Source organism: Larimichthys crocea, chromosome XVIII, assembly GCF_000972845.2.
Source record: "Larimichthys crocea isolate SSNF chromosome XVIII, L_crocea_2.0, whole genome shotgun sequence".
NCBI classification, from domain to species: Eukaryota; Metazoa; Chordata; class Actinopteri; family Sciaenidae; genus Larimichthys; species Larimichthys crocea.
This window is the reverse complement of record NC_040028.1, coordinates 1,028,495-1,049,375: the sequence shown is the minus strand read 5'-3', so window position 1 is coordinate 1,049,375 and position 20,881 is coordinate 1,028,495. Positions and strand designations below refer to the sequence as shown.

Sequence of the window (20,881 nt, the reverse complement as noted above, 5' to 3'; positions counted from 1 at the left end):
TTAAGAACAGAATATTAACCACTGGCTCTAGATATGGCCTTTCACATGTTTTGGAGCAGTCAGTCCGTCATGTTTGAAAAGGAAAGGGTGACACGAGGGGGTAACAATCAGCAGCTACACCATTAGATGCTGCTTAAAATAAAATAATTCATGAAATGAGGCTTCACCACTGTTTGCTTTAGTAGTTGTAAAGCATCCCTTTTTATTGTTCTTCTTACACTCCTTTTACATAGAGTCAGTACTCGAGTTGAGGGGGGATGGGGGGGGATGGCATCCCCCCTGGGGGAAAAATGGTCAAAATCATCCCTCTTCTAAAATGGTCATCCCTTCTTCCATCCCTTATGGCATTTTATCAATGCATGTGAAAATTACTTATATTTAACACTGGAAATAGAATTACCATTCGACATTTAGGGGGGCTTTATGATAATCAGTCTATTACCTATGTCAGCGGTTTTCAAAGTGTGAGGCGCGCCTCCCTTGGGGGGCGCCAGAAGACTTCAGGGGAGGCGCGGCGGGGGAAAAAATAAAAATATATCTTACAAAGATATGTGTCTCATCACTGTGTGATGAAAACTCGGCCAGTTAGCCCAGAAAGAGTAGCAAAAAAAATCCACAAAATGACACAGTATGTCTTATCTTTGCTGTTTCGTGTCAAAAGTTTTATTCCAGCGTGAAGAAACGCTGCTAGTGTCTCCTGCTATGTCTCTGCTTTAGTTTGAATCAATCACGAAGCTCCTGGTTGTTACATAAAGACAAAGAGGCTTTGACAGTGAAGTGAGACCTCCTGCTGCGATATACTACCTTTGGGTTTACTTCATTCTGGATCGTCATTGGTGGGTCAAAGGTGAATGTGGGCGGTACTAATAGATTCTCCTGACTCTGATTGGTGGACAGGTGACAGGTGTCAATCATCCACACACTGTGTTGTGTTGGCCTTAGCAGCACCGCTAGCTGCTACCTGCTACCTGCTGCTTCGTATTCTTTAATACCGCTTGTTTCAAACATCGCGTCGTCTTAAAACTTGAAGTCTGCTTTCCTCCTCCTTAAATTGTGTGTTTTTTTTTTTATGATTTAGGATTTGCCATGTCTAGTAAGTCACCCTAAAATTGACTAGAATGCAGGAAATTGCATCTAAGAAATACAAAATTTTCCCCCTGCTGGAAAATATGTCACATAAATGAAAAATTTCACCATCCCCCCTGGTTTCATTTTACAACTCGACTACTGCATAGAGTAATATGTATGAGCCAGAGTAATAATGACAGATGCAGGTTATTATATTTTCTATTTTTCTAAGAACAAAGGTTAAGCTCTAAACTGCTTTTGCAGCAGTTTCTCCATCAATGAAAATGGTTAAGGATAATATTTGATTATAATAATGATTTAAAGACATCTATACCAAACTTAAACACAAAACTGTAGACATATATATCATAAGATCGGGTATAATTTGCTTGTTTCTGTTCTACATCTGACAAATGATGAAAGCATTCAGGAAGCATTCGTGTGTCACTTGCCAGATGCCATTTTCTGATATCATGGTGCAGCCTGTGTCCACAATGGATTTGTCTGGCTGCCCTGCTCCCCATTTGGTAAAGGTCAGAGGTCGGTTTTTCATATCTGTTTCAAAATTTCCCTCTGCTTTTTTATTGTTGACGCTGATCCAGGCTGATTTGTAAACGTCTCCAAAGAACTGAGTCAGTATGTTGTTCTCCTCCTCACTCTGGGGCAAAGCCAGCTCTAAGCCTCGCTGTGAACAGAACTCGACGGCTCTGGAGAAGGAGTCTCTCTCCTTGTAGGACACAAAGTATTTCTGACCAACTCTTCGGACAAAGTCATAGGTTATAGCTGAAGGAGAAAAAAATCAATCATGCAGCAAAGCAGGAATGGGCAAATTAGTTGTTTTTATGAATATTGTATATTGTAATATTGGTCATGAAAGCTAAATGAAACTTGGAAAATATATTTAAAGAACAAAGTAAAACTGCAAATAAGTACAACAGAATAAGTAGAATTTGATTTTTTAAAAAGTTGATCAAGGCAGTGTCTCTTGAACATTTGTAATTCATCACCACCCTTGTAGTGATTATGGTACTTACCAATCTCTAACTTAGCAAGGCTCTCCTTTGTGGCTTTGAGGTCCAGGCAGCTGGAATCACTGTCATCTGGATCAAATAGATCAGGTTTAGTTACCAAACTTTGCAACAATATGGAGTTGTGTCCCATGTGTGTCCACAAATGTACAAATGTGCAACCTGTCTTCCAATTTTAGCCATGACAGCAGATTTAGGTGAGAGTAAACAAGGACAAAGATCAGCACAGCAATGTGTGCACCTTACTTGACTACTACTACCTGGCTCACTACTTACCTGTTGACTTCAGGAGCAAGACACCTCAGACCACACTGGTGAAAATCCAGATATTTGATAATGAGAAGGTGGGAGCATACAAACATGTGTTGGTCAGACAACATACATGTCCTGTACAAAAAAGGGCCAATGTTGTCTACGCTAACTGAGGAGACTGAAGTCCTTTGGATTGTGCAGGACTTCGTTAAAAACTTTCTATGACACTGTGCTGGCATCTGCATTATTCTACGCAGTTGTTTGCTAGAGAAGGGGAAGCACGGAGAGAGACAGGAAAAGACTCAACAAACTGACATGCACCATGAACAACTCCTCTCACCTACTGCATGAGACTGTGAGGGCATTAAACAGCTCCTTCAGCAGCAGACTGATACTTCCACCATGTACGAAGGAGAGCTACCACTCTACCTTTATGAAACTTATAATAATGACCTTTGTTATGGGTGTGCCAGAGAGGTTTTTATTATTTTTTAGTCAACTAGTCATCTAAAATTACAAATTTTAGAAAAAACTAAAAATTTGATTAATTGTTTTTTTTTTCATTTTTGTACAATAAATAAATGACACAAGAACAGTTAAATAGTTCATTAAGACTAGTATAAACAAGTTTTATCTAAATTAAACACAATATGCTACATTTGTGTCTCAAGCACATCTGATGTAAATAATCAAGGGCTTTATTAGTTACATCAATTGTGCTTGAGATACAACTCATCAAATACCTGGACTGGGGTTTGTTGACAGTGATGTTTGATTGCATGTAAGAAATATGGCGAGTCCAGAGAATTGTCCAAGAAGTTAGAAAGAAGAGATCATTGCCTTGCACAAACAAAGAAAATTATACAAAAAGATAGACAATGCATTGAAAGTTCTTAGAGATACAGTTTGAAGCATATTTCACAAGTTCAAAGTTAAAGGAACAGTGGTTACACTGCCTGGACATGACAGAGTGAGCTATAACCAGATTCCTGAGGGAGCAGGTGGTCAAAAACACTCCAGTGACTGTAAAAGACCTACAACAAGTCTTGGTGGCAGCAGGCACTGAGGTTTTAGTTTGCACAGTACGGTGAATACTCAACGCTGAAGGGCTCCATGCCCGGACTCCAAGACGTACACCACTACTGACCCAAGAATTGACTCAAATATGCTCAAAACATGTAAATAAGCCACAGAAGTTTTAAGATTCTGTTCTGTGGAGCAATGAAACAAACCTGGAACTTTTCGGGCATATGGCTCAGTGTCATGTCTGGAGGAGGACAAATGAACAATGTCCTGAATAGAGTACCCTGCCTGCAGTGAAGCATAGCGGTTGCTCTGTGATGCTCCGGAGCAGTTTTGCATCCTCTAGCACTGGAAACCTGCACCGTGTGGAGGGCAAGATGGATTTAGTCAAGTATCATGAAATACTAGGAGGAAATGTCATGCCATCTGTGAGGAAGCTGAAGCTTGGATGTCATTGGACCTTCCAACAGGACAATAATCCTAAGCATAACTCAAAGCCCACCAAGGCTTAGTTCAGAAGAAGTCCTGGAAGATTCAAGAGTGGCTGTCACAGTTACCTGACTTGAACTCCATCAAAAATCTCTGGTGGGATTTTAAAAAGGTGATCGCAACACGCAGACCCAAGAATATTAGTGAACTGGAGGCCATTGCCCATGAGTAATGGGCTAAGATTCCTCTGGAACGTTGCCAGAACCTTGTGTCTGGCTATGCATCATGTTTGCACCAGGTCAGCAAACGGTGCTCTACTAAGTACTAAAGACGTGAGTTGTGAAGGGCTTGGATAATTTTGAAACTGCAGTAATCATTGAAAGTGCCATTTTGTGTTGAATTTGGACAAACAATTTGTAATATTAGTTTTCTTGAGCTATTTAAATAGTTCTTGCTTGATTTGTTTATTGCAAACAACTAAAAGCTTGTTAATTTTGTCAATAAACCAATGGGGGTTGAATAATTTTGATTGCAACTGTATACAGCCCTCGCTTTTCGCAGACGTCCTGTTTCGCAGATTTTTTAGTGTAATTTTGCATGTTTTTTTTTTACAGCGTACTGTACAGTATGAACGCGCATTGTGTTCTGCGTCCTAAATTGGCTAAGGGAGAACCGCACATGTGTTCTGTGTCTTGATTAATTAAGGGAGTACTGTACAAAATGCGTGTAAAAATGTGTATAAAAGTGTGTGGTTAGGGGTTTTACGTCCTTAAAACATGTATAATAATTGTAAAACTTACTTTGCGGATTTCGTTTATTGCGGGTTATTTTTAGAACGTATCCCCCGCGATAAACGAGGGACCACTGTACCTTGTCTACACATTATGGGAGGTCCACGTGGTCCGGGTTCTCCATGCATTCCTGGTTTTCCAGTCCGTCCAGGCTGTCCAGGCACTCCACGCACTCCCGGATCCCCTAAAGAGCATAGAAGTAGACATTTGGCAAAGTCTGTCTGGATTGTCCGGAAATCAATGTAAAAGCCTTCTTACAATGTAATTCAAGGACCATGCGTGAGTATTCATTTTGAAAGAGCAATGGCCAGTGGGGAATCTCCAACATTCGACCGACCAAAGGTATATCCCCATCACTCGCCCACTCAATAAGTCAGTGATGGACTGTAGTGTTTATACGACACAAAGAGCCAAAGGATCTATTTGGAATGGGACATAGGATAATCTAGGAGAGATTGTAGGTAGATTGTTGGACTGTGGCCAGAATAAAATCTGATTCAGAATTTGAAAGATGGCCTGAGTTGGGTCGAAATTAATATTCTTTAGAACACAAGTGAAGTGGATTTGAAGGTACCCACCTTTTAGAAGCCCAGGGGAACCATTTATCCCAGGTGACCCAGGTGGTCCCTGGACACCGGGATCTCCTTTCTCACCTTTGGGTAAGATGATGGATATAATTGCCTGTGAAATTAACAATAAGTTCTGTGTTTGTGCACAGTAAATTATGGTATACTGTAGATTCAGCTGGATTCTGTCAGAGTCTAAATAAACTGACTCATTGTCATAACCACACAGACACACATTTTGTTTGCACAATATTACTGTACAGAGTTCATGTATATTTACTTCTTGGATATTTTTTCATGGATAGAAGTAGAACTATAACTGTTCTTCTTTCTCTTAGACTTAAATTCTATTCATAGGATGGAACACACACACACACACTACATGGAAAGTGTCATGAGATAACTTCTGTTATGATATGGCACTGTAAAACTGTATTCAGTCAAATCTTGTAATCAAAAACTTACTGTGGTATTATTAATCATGCAGAGGATGGAGAATAACAAGTGCAGCCTCATCTTCTCAGTGCAGAACTCTACAATATAGTCCAAAAAATAAATGCTGAATGCTGTGTGAAACATATAAACAAAAATAGAATGCAGATGTTTGCAAATTCCCTTTTAAGCTATGGAATGTTGAACTGAACTGTGAACTGTGTACGTGTGTTACTTCATAGTTTTGATGTCTGAAGTGTTAATCTACAATGTGGAAAATAATCAAAAATTTAAAAAAAAAACTTAAATGAGAAGGTGTGTCCAAACTTTTGGCTGGTACAATATAATGACAAATATGTCAAAGTTAAATATGGCCTTAATATAGTGGAGTGTTCAGAAAAGTCATACATTTTGGTCAAAGATTTTGAAAATGTCAAAGTCTACTACTATACTATAACTATACAACTTTCTCTATTTTTTAGCCATTAGTATTAGTTATTTCAGATGGTCTAAAGAATACAAAATCAAGCAAAACACCAAACAATAATAATCAGAAAGGAACTCACTATATATGAACTTGCAGTGGTCTGTAGCTCTTCTTCTTCTTCACTCTTTCCAATGAAAAATGACTCAGATATTACGCAGAACTCATGTATGAGGCTTGAGTAAACAACAGATGTGTGGCCTCATTGGGAAATAACAGGAAAACTGATGATGAATCTTCTTTCTTTCCTGATCTGTGACAGTCTGACAATGACCTGACATGTCTGTGATATTATTATATGACCTATAGTCAAGAAGCCATGATGTCATGTCATTTGGGATACCTGTCCATGGTGGAAGTATAGTGCTGTGAGTAGTCAACAGTTTCCACCCAGTTTTGGTTGAGACATTGAGCTCTTTCTTTATCCTGGCCAGAGTTTGCAGAGTTTATGAGTATGTTGTTATGCACTTTGTGAAAGAGGTGGGGTTTAATGTTCTGCTGAACGAGGGACATTACACAACACATTCTGAATTTCCTCTGGAAGGGAAACTGGAAAGTGATCTCTCAGAAATAAACAGACAACAAAAATACAGCCTGCACAACATCTACCAAATGACATGAAAAACACAGCTTCAGACTTTACAGATTAAGATACTACATGAAATGACTAATGACACAAATTTTCAAATAAAATCATCATTATTTTTCATTTTCTCTTTCATTTGAGTAGAAAGTGAAAAAACCCACACAAAATCCTGAGGACACTATGCAGACAACACACTGATTTGATGAGGCAACAGTGTTAACCACAGAGTTACGCATATGAAAGAATGCATGTCAAAGTGAGGAGGATGAGACAGTATGTGACGAAAAACATCAGAAATTAAAGGATACATTTTACAACCTGGCCAATATGTTCTATGATGGGAAAAAACACTGCAATCACTGCAAATGCCACATAACATGCAGTTGATTTTGTCATGGAAGCATGAACAGCTTTGAAGCCTCTCTGTGCAGCTTATTATTCCTGTTGGTGCCTTGTTATATGGAACTGAAATGATTTTGACTCTGGCCCTGTGAGCAGCAACCACAATTCCTGCTTGTGTCATTTAATATATTTTTTTCATGATTGCTCTAGCACAAGGAAGAACTACAATTCTGAAAAAGTAGCTCCTGTTTAAACATACTAATTTCCCATCATCATATCATGTTACCATACTTAAGTGAAGGTAGTTCACGTCTTTTAACGACAGAGAAGTTCACGACAGAGGATGAGGTTGCTGAGGTTGAGGGCTAGGAACCTTGGCAATATCGCGCATTACTTGTGTTTACTGTATTTCCTCAAAGCTTACCACATCCTGAATGGCTGAAACAGTGGCACAGTTTGGAGAGTTATTTGGAGGAAGGCTTATATTTGGAGGTAGAAGATTAATGTACTTAAACAATGTATATAACTGGTCCTAATAGTTGGAAGATTTATAGTACTGTTTAGTGCAGTGATAATTACTGCAATTAATTTTAAAAATCATATTGCATGCCTTGAATAATTGAGAAAGCCATTAAAAAAGCAATATAGCAAAGAAACTTTGCAAACAAAGAAATGAGGCAGACTTGATGTTTCTGTACAAACCAAGCACTACGCACTACATGTGAAGATGTGGCTAAGGCCTCTGATACAGTTCCAAATCAAATTCAGCTCTGACACTGACATGGCTCGAGGCATAAACATAATTTAATAATTTAACCATTTAACACATGGCCCCTCCCTTAATGCTAATAAAAAAGGGCTGGATGTTTTCCCCATTGTGGCAATTATGTTTAGCTAGCAGTTGTATGTGTCATTATGTCATGTTCATACAGCAGCTCCTGCAGGCTATAACCTAAAGATTGTCATAAGTTAGTCAAAAATGACTTGCTCACTCAGAAATGTCCTGGAAGTCTTTAATGTGTTTGTTTCACTTTGTTTCTTGGGATCATATAATGTATGAAATGTAGCATGTACATTATTATGTATTAATAATTTTTTTGGTTGCTAGAGTCATTAGATGGACCAAAAGAGAAAAAGACAGAAAGAAAAGGGAACTGAGTGAAAAGAAACTTCCCCAAATTGCATACTGCAGTGAAGGATACTTGCAATATCCTGCTGTTGTTGTACACATAGTTCATCTGTTGTCTGTAACACTGGGTGAAGTGTCAAGATAAAGGAATGGTACACCCTGTCCCCCTGGTTTCACTTTGGTTGGAGAAGTTCTTTAATTTGAAAGAATTATGACACAGACAGAAGAAACGGCTCTCTTGTACAAAAGAACTGTGAAGACAGAGGCAGACAGGAAATCTCAATTTACTGACAGTGTCAAACCAGACATTTGACAAATAACAAATTGGCATTCAAGACAGACAGATTAGTTCAAATTAAGACTTCTGTAACACAAATGAAGATAAGGATATGATTACAGAGGTATTAAAGATTAGAAATCATATCAGGAAGAGAAAAACAGGCATCTCCAAGCCACAGCAGCAGTTAAACTCCAACACATTTCAAATGTGTCCTCTGGATGTATAGGTTGCTCTGGATGCCGTGACAATGGTTACAATCAAGCAAATGCCAATGATGATGGAAACCAGGACCGTGGCACAGATGTTGAGGCAACGTGCAGTGGAGGCGTAGTGTTGAGCACCGTCCATATCTCCAACCATCTTCCGGTCTCTGGCCTGGGAGGACCGAAGAATTTTATTTTTTTTTAAATCATTGCACTCAACCTAAGGAACCTAGTGTTTGTCAGCCTGTAGCCTTAATGCTTAATGTTAAAAAAAAAATCCTTAAAAAGAATTTTGGTTGAGCAGCTCACCAAGTCTGTATGTGGCATATAAATGGAATTGATTGAAGATTGTAACATTGATACACCAATAATGAAGAATTTAGACAAGCCTAAAATTACAGCTAGGGCTCTCCTCTAAGACTTTACCTCCACACAACACAACACAAATCAGCCAGAGGTCTTGCTGGAGGTTTCAAATGGAGATTAATCCTCATCTTATATGATTAATTTGTTACAAATTAAGTACAGACAGTAAAAGTTTATCAGACATATTCAACTTTAAGAATTGATATTTGAGATTAGAGATATTTTTTATGACTGTTATAATAGACAATGACAAATGATTGGTGCATAAATGATGTTCATAATCAGAACTGTCACTCATAAACTCACCTTGATAGAGAAGATCAGAGCTGCCAGTCCAAGGCAGAAGGGGTTTGAGTAGACAAAGCAGCAGAGGGACCAGATGATGTGGTCCTTGGGGGGGTCAGAGACGATGTTCACAGTGGTGTATGGAACCACTCCAGGCTGTCCAGGGTTCCCTTCATACCTTCCTATCAATGAAGCATCACCCGGGTAACCTGCAGGATTCATCACTGTCAGCTCAACTGTGATTTGGAGTGCAGGCTGCAGGAAGGTGTGCAAGTATTTAAGTCGCTCTGTCAGTGTTGGTTTCCTTTCGGGGTTATTTGATGGTTAGCACAGACCTGTTTTTTTCACTAAAAGCCACTGACGACTGTAAGAAACACTGACATTTCCCTTCTTACTTAATACAAGCACTGCCAGGAACAGGCAAGAAGGTCAGTCATGTCAGATTACATCTGATCAGATCTGTACATCTGTTGTGCTACCAAGTGCATACACATACACAATGTTCTATTATCCTCATAATCACAAAGATTAGTTCAAATTAAGACTTCTGTAACACAAATGAAGATAAGGATATGATTACAGAGGTATTAAAGATTAGAAATCATATCAGGAAGAGAAAAACAGGCATCTCCAGGCCACAGCAGCAGTTAAACTCCAACACATTTCAAATGTATTATTTGTAATTGTATGTATAGGTTGCTCTGGCTGCTCTGGCTGTACGTTTGTGACAATGGAAAACAGAAAGAAATATTAATTTATTTTTTTTATTTATTGACACGGTCCTCACTTCTTTTTAAAAAAATTTGAGGATATAAATAAAAAGATATAAAAAGTCACAAATCGTCTGAAGTGCATTAAACAGAGAAAACAATAAAACTATTTCAAATGTAAAATGTAATGTAATTAAAAACTCTAATTCTATGTGTGTGTGGCATTCTTTGACTGCTGTAGCTGCCTATATGGACAGGGTGATGGTTGTGATAATGAGGATGAGGACGCAAGCCAAACTGTGGCCCAGATGTTGAGGCAGCGGGCAGTGGAGTTGTAGTGGGAAGGGCTCAGGAGATCCACGGGTCGTCCACTAATCAGGTGATTGGTAGTTTACATCCCGGGCTCCTCCAGTCTGCATGTCGAAGGTGAAGCGTTACCAACTAGATATAGTTGGGCTCACCTCCACATAGAGCACTGGTTCCAGAAACAAAATCCTGTAGAGGGGCTGTACACTCCTTTTCCAGAGATGCCCCGGAGTTGCCCAGGTTAGGTTAAGAGATGCCAGGCACGTGAAAAGACTAGAAGAACTGAGTCAAAGACTACAAGAATCACACCAACGAGTCAAAGAGCAGTGCGAGAAAATGAGAAGCAACATTTCAGAAGAATCTGTTAAAAAATTAAACCTGCTAAGAAAATTTGTGAAATAAATCAAATAATTTTCAAACTGATGTAAAAGTGTGATAAAACATGCTGATACCAATACTGTCTAAAGATAAGAGGTTTAACTGACACAAATGGATGACTAACAGCAGGTAAGCAGCCATGATGAAACTGAATACTGTGAATGTTCAAGACTACTTTGACTTTGACATACAGAAGTGTCTGTTTGCAGAACAGGAAAACCACAGCAAGCATCAAAAGAAAATTACATGAACAGACAGAGCACAATATGAGTGGCACGTTATATATAGAAACCTATCAGAGTAATGACTGACTGTTTCAAAAAATCTTTGTTTGCATGCTATGTTGCTTTCTTATTGTTTGTTTTACTTCATTTTAATGGCAGAACTAGTGGTATATGTACCTCAGTTATTATTATTCATAATTAACCATAATTCATATAATGAATCAGTATTTAGAATGTTTTATGTTTCAAATGTTTGTTTTAAAATGCTTTTCTTTGCCTATGTATGTAAAGCACTTTGAATAAATGAACCTGCCTTGCTTCAGGTAGAAAGCAGTAAGGTCATTTGATCAATAGGGAGAGCTGTTGTCTGTGCAATCATATTACCGCCACATGGCTTTGGACAATGTGTGCTTTCTTTGAGATTAATTAACATCTACAAAGTATTCTGTAAGGTTTGACACTTTCCCAAGTCCGACTGTGGTTTCAGTAAGGTGTTCACAACACGTCTGGGTTTCAGTACTCTGACATATTACACATTCTTCATTCATACACCATATAACAAGTGTAACCCTCTCAGACTGAGTAAATCTGTATGCAGCACTTAGACATGTTTCATTATCAGATTATTCATTATTTAGACTTCTTGGCATTAAATTCTAAACCTAGGTATTTCTGCAACACGTATAACAGGACATGAGAGCCTGTGCATAGTCTGGTAGCCCACATGGAGAGTGGAACATGACAATAGTTTTTAAATGAACGTCTTCAGGTCAGTCTCACAAGAATACGGCCCCCATACTGACGTGATGTTAGTGTACTGACCACAATGGAACTAAATCTAAATATTAAATTCCTGATCCTGATTCCTGATTTTATTTTAAACGTTGCATGCTGAATGTAAAAGAACATGTATTTTTTTTATTATTATTTTACAAATGGCTACGTTCATTATTGGAGTCAGAAAATAATAAAAAAGATGGCAACTCTGATGTTTATCCTTCATACTACACTTTAGGCTGTCTGACATTCAAATTAAATGTAGAATTACAATGCTGCATATGAGATGTCCCTTTGTTTTACTGAGGGCCAACACAAATGTTCATGTTAAAGTTATTTAATGTTGTTTTATGATGTAATTCATTAGTGGACGGATTAAGGAATAAGCAATTCTTCAATCAAAACGACCTGACAATCGGTACTGAGTCTGCCTACAGGCCTCTGGTACGGTCAGAACAATCTGAAGCTGAACACACGGTGACAGTGACAGTGACAGTGGACTTCAGGAGGAGCCCCCTTAACTCTGCCACCCTTCACATACTCAATACTGTGTCTGCTGTGGAAACATTCAGGTTTCTGGCATCCACCATCTCCTAGAATTCAAAGTGAAAGTTCAACACTGACACTATCATCAGAAAGGTGCAGCAGAGGGCATACATCCTGCTCCAGCTCAGGAACCTTAACCTGCCTAAAGAGCTGGTGATCCAGTTCTACACCGGCCATCACTGTCTCATTTGGATCTCCAATCAAATAGGCCAGTAACAAACAAGCCATTACCCTGATTAATAGTTAACATCAGACACACAGAAGGACAGGAGCTGTCTCACATCCATTAATCCAAAAACATAAATGACATGGTGCAGATTAAGAGAATGAGATTTGCCATATTGTCCTGAAAAGAAATGAGAGAATGAAATGTAGTATGTTAGTGTGCAGTAGGAGTACAGGTATTGTCAGTCCTTCATACATTCAAAAGATGTCACTAAGACATCAAATATGTTTGTTTCTTTATTTTTTAACAAAAAATGAAGGCTAATGTAAAAGTCTGCAGAATGTCAAATTGTCAGAGGTGAAAATAATGCAGAGCAGTCTATATTTTTGAAAGTACATTGCTAAAAACAAACAAACAGACAACGCCATCATAGTTTCTTTCTTCACATAGTTAATTTTATTGAACTGTTATTCTTATTAAATTTTTTTTGATGTATAACAACAATATGGATCATGTCAAAACAACTACATAATGACATATTTCTAACCACCTTTATTTCTTGTGTTTGATGTGGTGGTGTTAGTTTGGGATGGTGCATGCATCATGGAACCATTAATGAAACTAAAAGAGACAATTAAAAATATATTCATATATATTTTATGCAGAATATAAAACATGAATAAGACCAATGGAAATGAAGGCAATGAATGGAAAAGACTGCGTGATAAAACATATAACAGTGTGTACAGGATGTGTGTACAGGAGCAGGAAGGTACATTTATTTTTCATGGATAGAATTCAAAATATATCCAGTTACAAAAAATATGAACATTAAACAGAAAACACAAGAAAACAAACTAAATGCATTAAACATGAGAAAGAACTTTCTTTAGTTAAAAAGCAAAAAGACAAAAAAAATAATAAAAACTGTTTCCATTTTATTTTGTCTGCATGGTGGCTGTGGCGTTGACTGATACCACTGTGGGTTTCTTCAGCACAGAGACGCAGAGAATGATGACTGATTGATACATTTATTTAACTTGTACACAGAGCACCCAATGATTTGAGCCGTTCGCAGGCTGCTCATGTCCTTGGTGTGTCTGCGTCTGTCTCATCTCCCCAGGTCCAGCACGCTACTGTCTTAAAAAGGGGAGATAACTAGATGCAGGTGTGCTAATCACCTCCCCGGGCACTGCTCTCCTGAGCCCTCTCCACAGTGGCATACACAGCACTCACTACAGCTGGATCCTCAGAGATGGTGGAGTTCAAATGGTATGTGTCAGACTGTGAACAGGAAGAAACCATCTAACATGTGATAATATGGATGACAAATATATTTAACATCTGACCTCATGTCAGACTTACATTCTCATAATGAGGTTCCTGTTGGTTCACTTCCTCAGAACCTGTGACTGAGAAAGAGAAAGGTTTATGATGAAGTCTGCCATTTCATTGGCATTTTATTGAATTTTGGCTGCAGTACCCATTTTAACCAGTAGATTTCAGGATATGTTATATATCAGTTAATGATGGCTTTTTGCTCACATTTTTTGCACACGTGAATGCAATAAAATTTGACTTTAACCTCAGCAGGTGAACTCTGATGTGATAACTTCAGCAGCTCAGCCTGTCAGTGTCTGCAGACAAGAGGAAGTTCTGGCAATTCCTCCACTTACAGTGTAGAAATAACACTGAGACACAGAAACAGTTCAATGTGACTGAGTCTGTCTCTGTGATCACTGGTGGATTCAGTCAGAAGTCAGTTTAGGTGGAAGAATAGATGAAAATTAAGAGGTAAACATGTCACATACATAGTGGTAGGGGCAGTAATACGAAGATATTTTGAATGAGGAACTGTGATTTAATTATTAAAAAAATCAAAAGATAACAGATTATGATAAACTTTCTACACAGTGAACTGCTGAACATAAAAGATCAGGGACTGACCTTGTGTTTGAATCTTGAAAGAATCTGTTGGAAATACAATACTATATATGGTACAATGTAATTTATATGTAATGGCTACATTTTCATGTTTGAAAGTAAGTTTTTGTGATAACCAGGGCTCTAAATGAACTTTTTTGATCACCAGCCAATGTGGCTGGTAAGTTTCTGAAGTTACCAGCCAATCAGAATTTCCACTAGCCACATTTTTTTTTCTGTGCAAAAAAGACAGATTATGAGAGCAACTGAATTAATTTGATTATTTTATTAACTAAAGCTTTAAATGAATCTTACAATGAAGTTCATTACTCATTAACCCTTGCATACTATTCAGGGTCTAATATGACCCATTTTTTGTACATAACAATAAAATAAAAACATTAAAACTTTTGAGCACCTCGAGCGGGCGGAAGCTAGACACAGAAAAAGCACAGAGAATCCGGTGGATTTTCAAAATAAAATACCCCGTGGAAACTGCCAGTCGTAAAAACAGACAAAAGCGAAACTAATTAACTACGTAGCATATTTACACATGTAGAAGCATGTTTAGAAGAAAATACACCGGGAAAATGTCCAAATCTGAGCAAGTAAACAAAGTCTGGCGGGCTAAGCGCTCGCTTCTGAAACAGTGCCGGTGGGGTTTGAAGTCGCGTGCAGGACGGACCAAATACGCCACGAGCACGCCACGCGCCGAGAAGCCTGTTTGACCAGTGAGAGCACGCGCTGTGCGGGTTCCCATAGAAACCGCGATCACGCGTCCCGTGAAATAGATGGTAAATGGCCAAGCTGGCTAGTGAGTTTTTTTTAAATACACGCCAAAATGTATTTTGTGCCTCAGATTGGACTCCCATGCCAGAAAATGGTGCATGTTATTCTCAATCTCTGGGGGCATTTAAAAGACCATTGCAAACTAAGATACATTGTCGCTCTGTGTGTCTTTTGGAAAAAGATAATCCACATCACCTCACTGCATGCAGTCCCAGTGATATTTCCCTACTTTTGAATCAGGTTCCCCCTGAATTATGGGCAAACAGCAAATACGATGTGGGTCTGATAAAAAACTGTGAACCTGTTCAGATCACTGCAAAATCTGATTACAGACCCGTGGTAAAAAGTTGGATCTGGATCAGCGTCTCTCCCACATGGCGGTGCGTTTTTTTAAGGCAACCCCTGCTTTGTGGACTGCCGGTGCAGACCCACTAAAATGAATGGAGAAACTTCAGCTTTTCCCAGAACACCTGATCCTGTTTGAATCTAAGGCTGTCTGAGGCATGTTTTTCACAGCTCAGTCCCAAGTTCACGGAACGGGGTGATGATTTTGGTTAACAGGATACATTTTGTCTTGCTTAAAGGGGTTAAAGATGCAGAGGGAATAATGATATGTGTGCAGGCATTAATAGAAGGTATGCAGGTGATATTATGTAATATTTATGCACCTAATAAGAAAGACCCACACTTCTTTCATGAAGTGAATAAGGCTTTAGGGGAGATGAATGGGCAAATAAGACTGATGGGAGACTTTAACCAAGTGATGGACCCTATTTTAGACAAAAGTCAGTTTAAAGGTCCACTGCTGACTAAAGATAGGGAAACAATTCATATGTTAAAAGATGACATGGCGCTTATGGATGCGAGAGAGAATACACATTTTTTAAAAAGTATTTCTGATTCTGATTCTGATTTTCCCATTGTCTTAATTGACAGTGTAGTTAGTTGCAGTATTGGACATGGGTAAGAGGACTGGATGGAGAAAGGACTCGATGGAAAAAACTCTGTATGCTTGAGTTTCAACTGCATGAAATAAGAAAAAACAAAAATATAGAATATAGAAGAATATTCCTTATACAGATGAAAAACAAATTTTTATGAAGGTTGAAATATAATCTCAGCTATCAAACAGGGATAAATTGATTAATTTCAATTCAGTTTTATTTATATAGTGCCGAATCATAACAGAATCCTCTCTCCTGACACTTTCCATACCGAGCAGGTCTAGACTGTACTCTTTAATTAATATTATTTACAGAGACCCAATATTTCCACCATGAGCAAGTCACACCGCGGTGAGGTCAAGTTGGGTCATTTCCTGTTTTATTTTGATAATTACCTGCCCTCTCGTTTCAGGTCACTTGCCCTTCCTCATGTGTCACTGGTCTATCTTACCTTGTTATCCATGGAGATTGACTGTTACTCTGCCAAAATGACATCAGCTACATTCAACATTGTGCCTTCTCAATAGTGTACTCACAAGTGTACTCAGTGAAGGTCAATGTTGATCTGTTATCAATAAATAAGCTCATTTGACACCATTGCGATTAAGTCCTGTTTTGAGTCTGGCCTGACAAGCACTTGGCGTCGGTGGCAAGAAAAAACTTCCTTTTAACAGGCAGAAACCTCAGGCAGACCCAAGCTCATTGGTAGACGGTCATCTGCCATGACTGGTTGAGTTAAAGGTAAAGAGGGGCCGGTAGGGGAGTGGGGGGGGTAGAGAGAGAGATAGAGAGGCACAGATGCACAGCAACAACAAATCATTAACTATAACTATAAACTGTAATGGAGATATGGTGGCCATAATGAAAGTAATAATATATGTAGTGGACGTTATGCAGGATCACAGCAGCAGCCACGATCCATGAGAACCTGCTGGACGAGAGACGAAAGAATCTTGGGGAAGCCTAGTCAGCCTCTATGCATCTATTATTGACACTGGAGGTGAAAGGCTTTTTCACAAGAAAGAAAGAAAGAAAGAAAGAAAGAAAGAAAGAAAGAAAGAAAGAAAGAAAGAATCTTGGGGAAGCCTAGTCAGTCTCTATGCATCCATTATTGATGCTGCAGGTGTAGTATGTCCACCTTTTAAAGCAGTTAAAGCAACACATCTGCTTTAGAGCATATGTTGGATGAAGGGAGGGGAGAGATATAAAAAATGAGTGTCTGTCTTCCAACATTTGTATATTTCATTTCTGCAGCAGGTCGCTTGATAAAATTGAACTCTTACAGGCTCTTAGAGGCTGACCAGACTTACTTTTCTGTTAGAGATTGGGATGATCGAGAACAAGGCGATGAAAGTCTCTGACGTGAACAGAGGCACCTCAAAGTCAAAGTCATTGCACCTTGGCTCTCCCTGTTCATCGACGGTCCAAATCCACGTGTTGTCAAACACTATCTTTGTCACACCGTGGTGATGTCAAGCTGGGTTTTTGTTATGTCTTGTCATTTCCTGTTTTATTTTGAAAGTTAACTCTCCTCTCGTTTCAGGTCACTTGCCCTTCCTCATGTGTCACCAGTCTGATTGTCTTCCCCGCCCTGATTGTTTCCACCTGTTCCCCATTTCCCTCGTGTGTGTATATATAGTCTGTGTTTCCCCTTGTCCTGTGCCAAAGTGTCTTCGTTCGTTCTGTCGTCGCACCCAAGCCGTTCCTTGTTCCAAGCCTGTTTCACGTTTCTTGTCTAGTAAGTTTCATAGCCTTGAGTTTCAGAGAAGATAGTATTTTGTAGCCTGTTTTCGTCCTACGGGATTGTTTTCTGTTTGATTGTCTTTTCTTTTGGTTAAGTTTTTCATCCTCTGGGATCGTTTTTGTTTGATAATCTACTTAGTTTTTTTCCTACCTTCCTGGTCAGAGTAGCCATTTTTGTTGTAATTTTTGTAGACTGTGTACAGCAGCACCGGAACAAATAAAGTTTCTTCCAAACCTGCCAATTCCGCGTCTGAGTCCGCCGCTTTGTTCTGGGCCCTGACAATCTTACCTTGTTATCCATGGAGATTGACTGTTACTCTGCCAAAACGACATCAGCTACATTCAGCATTGTGCCTTCTCAATAGTGTACTCACAAGCAGCGCTTTTTTGCTTTTTCGGGCGTTCGTGCGCCCCCCACGGAGAATGCGCCCTGGGCGGCCGCCCACATTGCCCATAGCTAGGACCGGCCCTGCTCACAAGTGTACTCAGTGAAGGTCAATGTTGATCTGTTGACTTGTCTGAGGGAGCCTGTAAGTGATCATGTAGAACGGAATTTACAGACCTCATAAAAGGAGCAGAACTCAATCTATGGAATTCAAACATTCCACTGATGCCCATATATGGTATGCTATTTGCATACAACCATTAATGTGGATAACCTACAATATATTTTAATGGCATATATATATTTATTTATTTGTGCTTCAAAAACTTAAACTGTGCATCGAAGTACAATTCAGTGTATTCTCATTGTTCTTATCTGTTAACATATTTAGAAGTTTCAGTATATAGTACCAGTCAAATGTTTGGACACACCTTAACACTGAAGCTATCCTAACTATGAAATAAAACATTATGCAATTATCAATAAAAAACAAAGCAGTTTGTATTTGTTTGTATTGATTTGCATTTTTTACACTGGTTTCAAACCCACTAATTATACTATCAATGATTCAGTTCCAAATTATTAATATTTAATAACCCTATTTTATCCATTTTATTTTTTTCATTTTTAATACATAAAAACAAAACAGTTGAACTGATTTTTTATACTGTGAGAAGATTCAATTTTAAACCTTTTCTCATTAAAGTGATGCAATGTGTGTGTTGATGGTTCAAGTCAGTTCATGTGTTGCTCTGATAGTAACCTGGACTGTGTCTGCCATTCATCATTCCCAAGGCCCATCTGACAATTAATGTTTACAGCAAGCAAGGTCTCAAGTCCCCTTCCGATCTTTGAAAGACAAAAGCAAAAGGAGTTTTTTTTTTTTTAATCAAATGAAAATGTCACCAGAAATGCTGCCCCAACTCTTCACACAGTGGCTGGAGCTCTAGTTCTAGTGGTTTTGCTGCCATCTCTTGGTTCAGCAGATTATCACAACTCCCCCAAAACATACTTTAAAGGGTACAAAATAAATCGAGTAATACAAGTTCACCCATGTTGTCTTGAACTGATACATTTTAAAAAGACAAACTGGCTGATGGTAGTAAAATACATAATTTATTCATCATTAATATTAATGTGTTGCTCACAGAGCGCTCACGTGGAAACAAAGAATGTAAAAGTTGTGAAATGCCAAAAGAAAACTGAAATGTTGCGCTAGAGTGTGTGTCGGACGTGGAGAAAAAGGAAGTTATCCGACAACGCCACCTGCGGAATTGCACCGCAGGAAATACACTCAGCCCTATACCTGGGCTACTAGAAGGTCACACAGATTCGTTACACCAATTTATAAAGACGACGTGAGACAGACTTCCAAAAATACCAATTTTTATTTACAATAATTTACTAGTTAGAAGAGTTAAAAAGGAGCACAGATATCTCACAACCTGAGGGTCAGTTGTACCACAATAATTTCAGAAAAATAAACAAAAACAGGAACAGAGCTATGGCTTAGCGAGGTGGGCAGACTAAACAACTCAAATCACACACACACACACACACACACACAAACACTACTGACAGAATCACCATGATTAAGGGATGTGAAATAGGGACCTCCACCAGGGAAGTATGCCACACACTGCTGGACCGTGAGAACCAAGGTCAAGTTTATACATCAAAAAACAACTTTTACAAACAACTTGCATAAATGAGAGAAAGATTTCTAAGTGCAAGGTACTGAGTGAAACTAAACAAGATTATAAGGCACACAGTGTTATACTTCAAAAACTTTTTGAATATTACTGAGATCAAACATGGCTATATATGGTTATAAAAGAACACACAATCATGTAATATAAATTTTCCATTACAGGCGTCCCTTTCTTTCACCACATATCGGACTGTCAGTGTCCATATAGAGAACATTTTCTTGCACCTGTTCTAGATAACTGAACAATTTGAGATGGGGGCATGAGTGGTAGTGAATGCGGCAATGCCCACATTATTGGCTCTACCAGGAGGCACGACACCACTTGTAATTCCACTGAATCATAGCGGTTTTCTCTTTTAGAAAACTAAAGTATTTCACCTAATGACCCGGAAACATGAAATAGAAAAATTGTTCAGAATCACTGACCAGGGTGGTGTGAAGTAGATTGTGCAAACTTTGTGCAAGCTGTTGAGACACCTGTCTCTTCGCAGGGTTCATCTCAATTTTGTCTGCATATAACTGTATACCCTGATGCACCCGATAGTCCCTGATGTACTTTTTTCTGCTTTCCTGATCAACGGCTTCAGATGGCTTCCTGCTTACCTTGTAGAAAAGCATGCATAGCCAACAAAAATGGAATCGCTACATTGGTCAAAGTGCCACACTTCAATGATCTTGGCAACTGTGTACCCCAGCTTGAGGGCCTTGTTTAATTCAACGCTATCCCAAACTCACGTCAATGCTGTGGCCTGTTGAGAGTAACTTTTGGTTTGGCATCTGTAGTATCGGGTGAAGGTATGGCCAGGGAACAAGCGTCTCATCGCCAGATTGTTGAACTGGTCGCGGGACACCCTCACAATGTTTGTGGAGGGGCTGGTGGCTGTATCAGCTTGAACCCTTACATTTCCTCGACTTCTCTATTTTCCTATAAATTTGGATAAAGAAATGACGCAGAATGATGTGAGGAAGGGATGGTTGATACACATGGGGTGAAAGAGGAGATAGGAGGAACTTG

General features: G+C 38.9%; 2 protein-coding genes and 1 long non-coding RNA gene across 4 annotated transcripts; all 3 read right to left on the bottom strand.

Annotated features, from left to right (window-relative positions):
• Positions 1 to 1,109: 1,109 nt before the first annotated feature.
• On the bottom strand, positions 1,110 to 8,146 carry LOC104936421 (mannose-binding protein C). 2 transcript variants are annotated; one of them, XM_019274507.2, is made up of 6 exons: positions 6,156 to 8,146; positions 5,623 to 5,723; positions 5,170 to 5,272; positions 4,671 to 4,775; positions 2,103 to 2,168; positions 1,110 to 1,851 (listed from the first exon to the last, which is right to left on the bottom strand). In XM_019274507.2, the coding sequence occupies exons 2-6, from the start codon at positions 5,671 to 5,673 to the stop codon at positions 1,469 to 1,471; spliced, it is 708 nt and encodes a 235-aa protein (XP_019130052.1). In that variant the 5' UTR covers positions 5,674 to 5,723; positions 6,156 to 8,146; the 3' UTR covers positions 1,110 to 1,468. The 2 variants fall into 2 exon arrangements, with proteins under 2 accessions (XP_019130052.1, XP_010750751.2); XM_010752449.3 differs by having other exon boundaries at positions 5,623 to 5,690.
• Positions 8,147 to 8,307: 161 nt separating this feature from the next.
• LOC104936420 (dispanin subfamily A member 2b-like) lies at positions 8,308 to 9,514 on the bottom strand. The gene is given in 2 exon segments (NM_001303389.1): positions 8,308 to 8,785; positions 9,286 to 9,514. Coding segments are annotated over 2 exon segments (375 nt in total). The 5' UTR covers positions 9,487 to 9,514; the 3' UTR covers positions 8,308 to 8,611.
• A 3,818-nt stretch (positions 9,515 to 13,332) lies between these two features.
• LOC113748231 (uncharacterized) lies at positions 13,333 to 18,121 on the bottom strand. The gene is made up of 3 exons (XR_003464192.1): positions 18,060 to 18,121; positions 13,737 to 13,783; positions 13,333 to 13,655 (listed from the first exon to the last, which is right to left on the bottom strand). It is a non-coding gene; the product is annotated as an uncharacterized LOC113748231 (long non-coding RNA).
• Between the last annotated feature and the right edge of the window lie 2,760 nt (positions 18,122 to 20,881).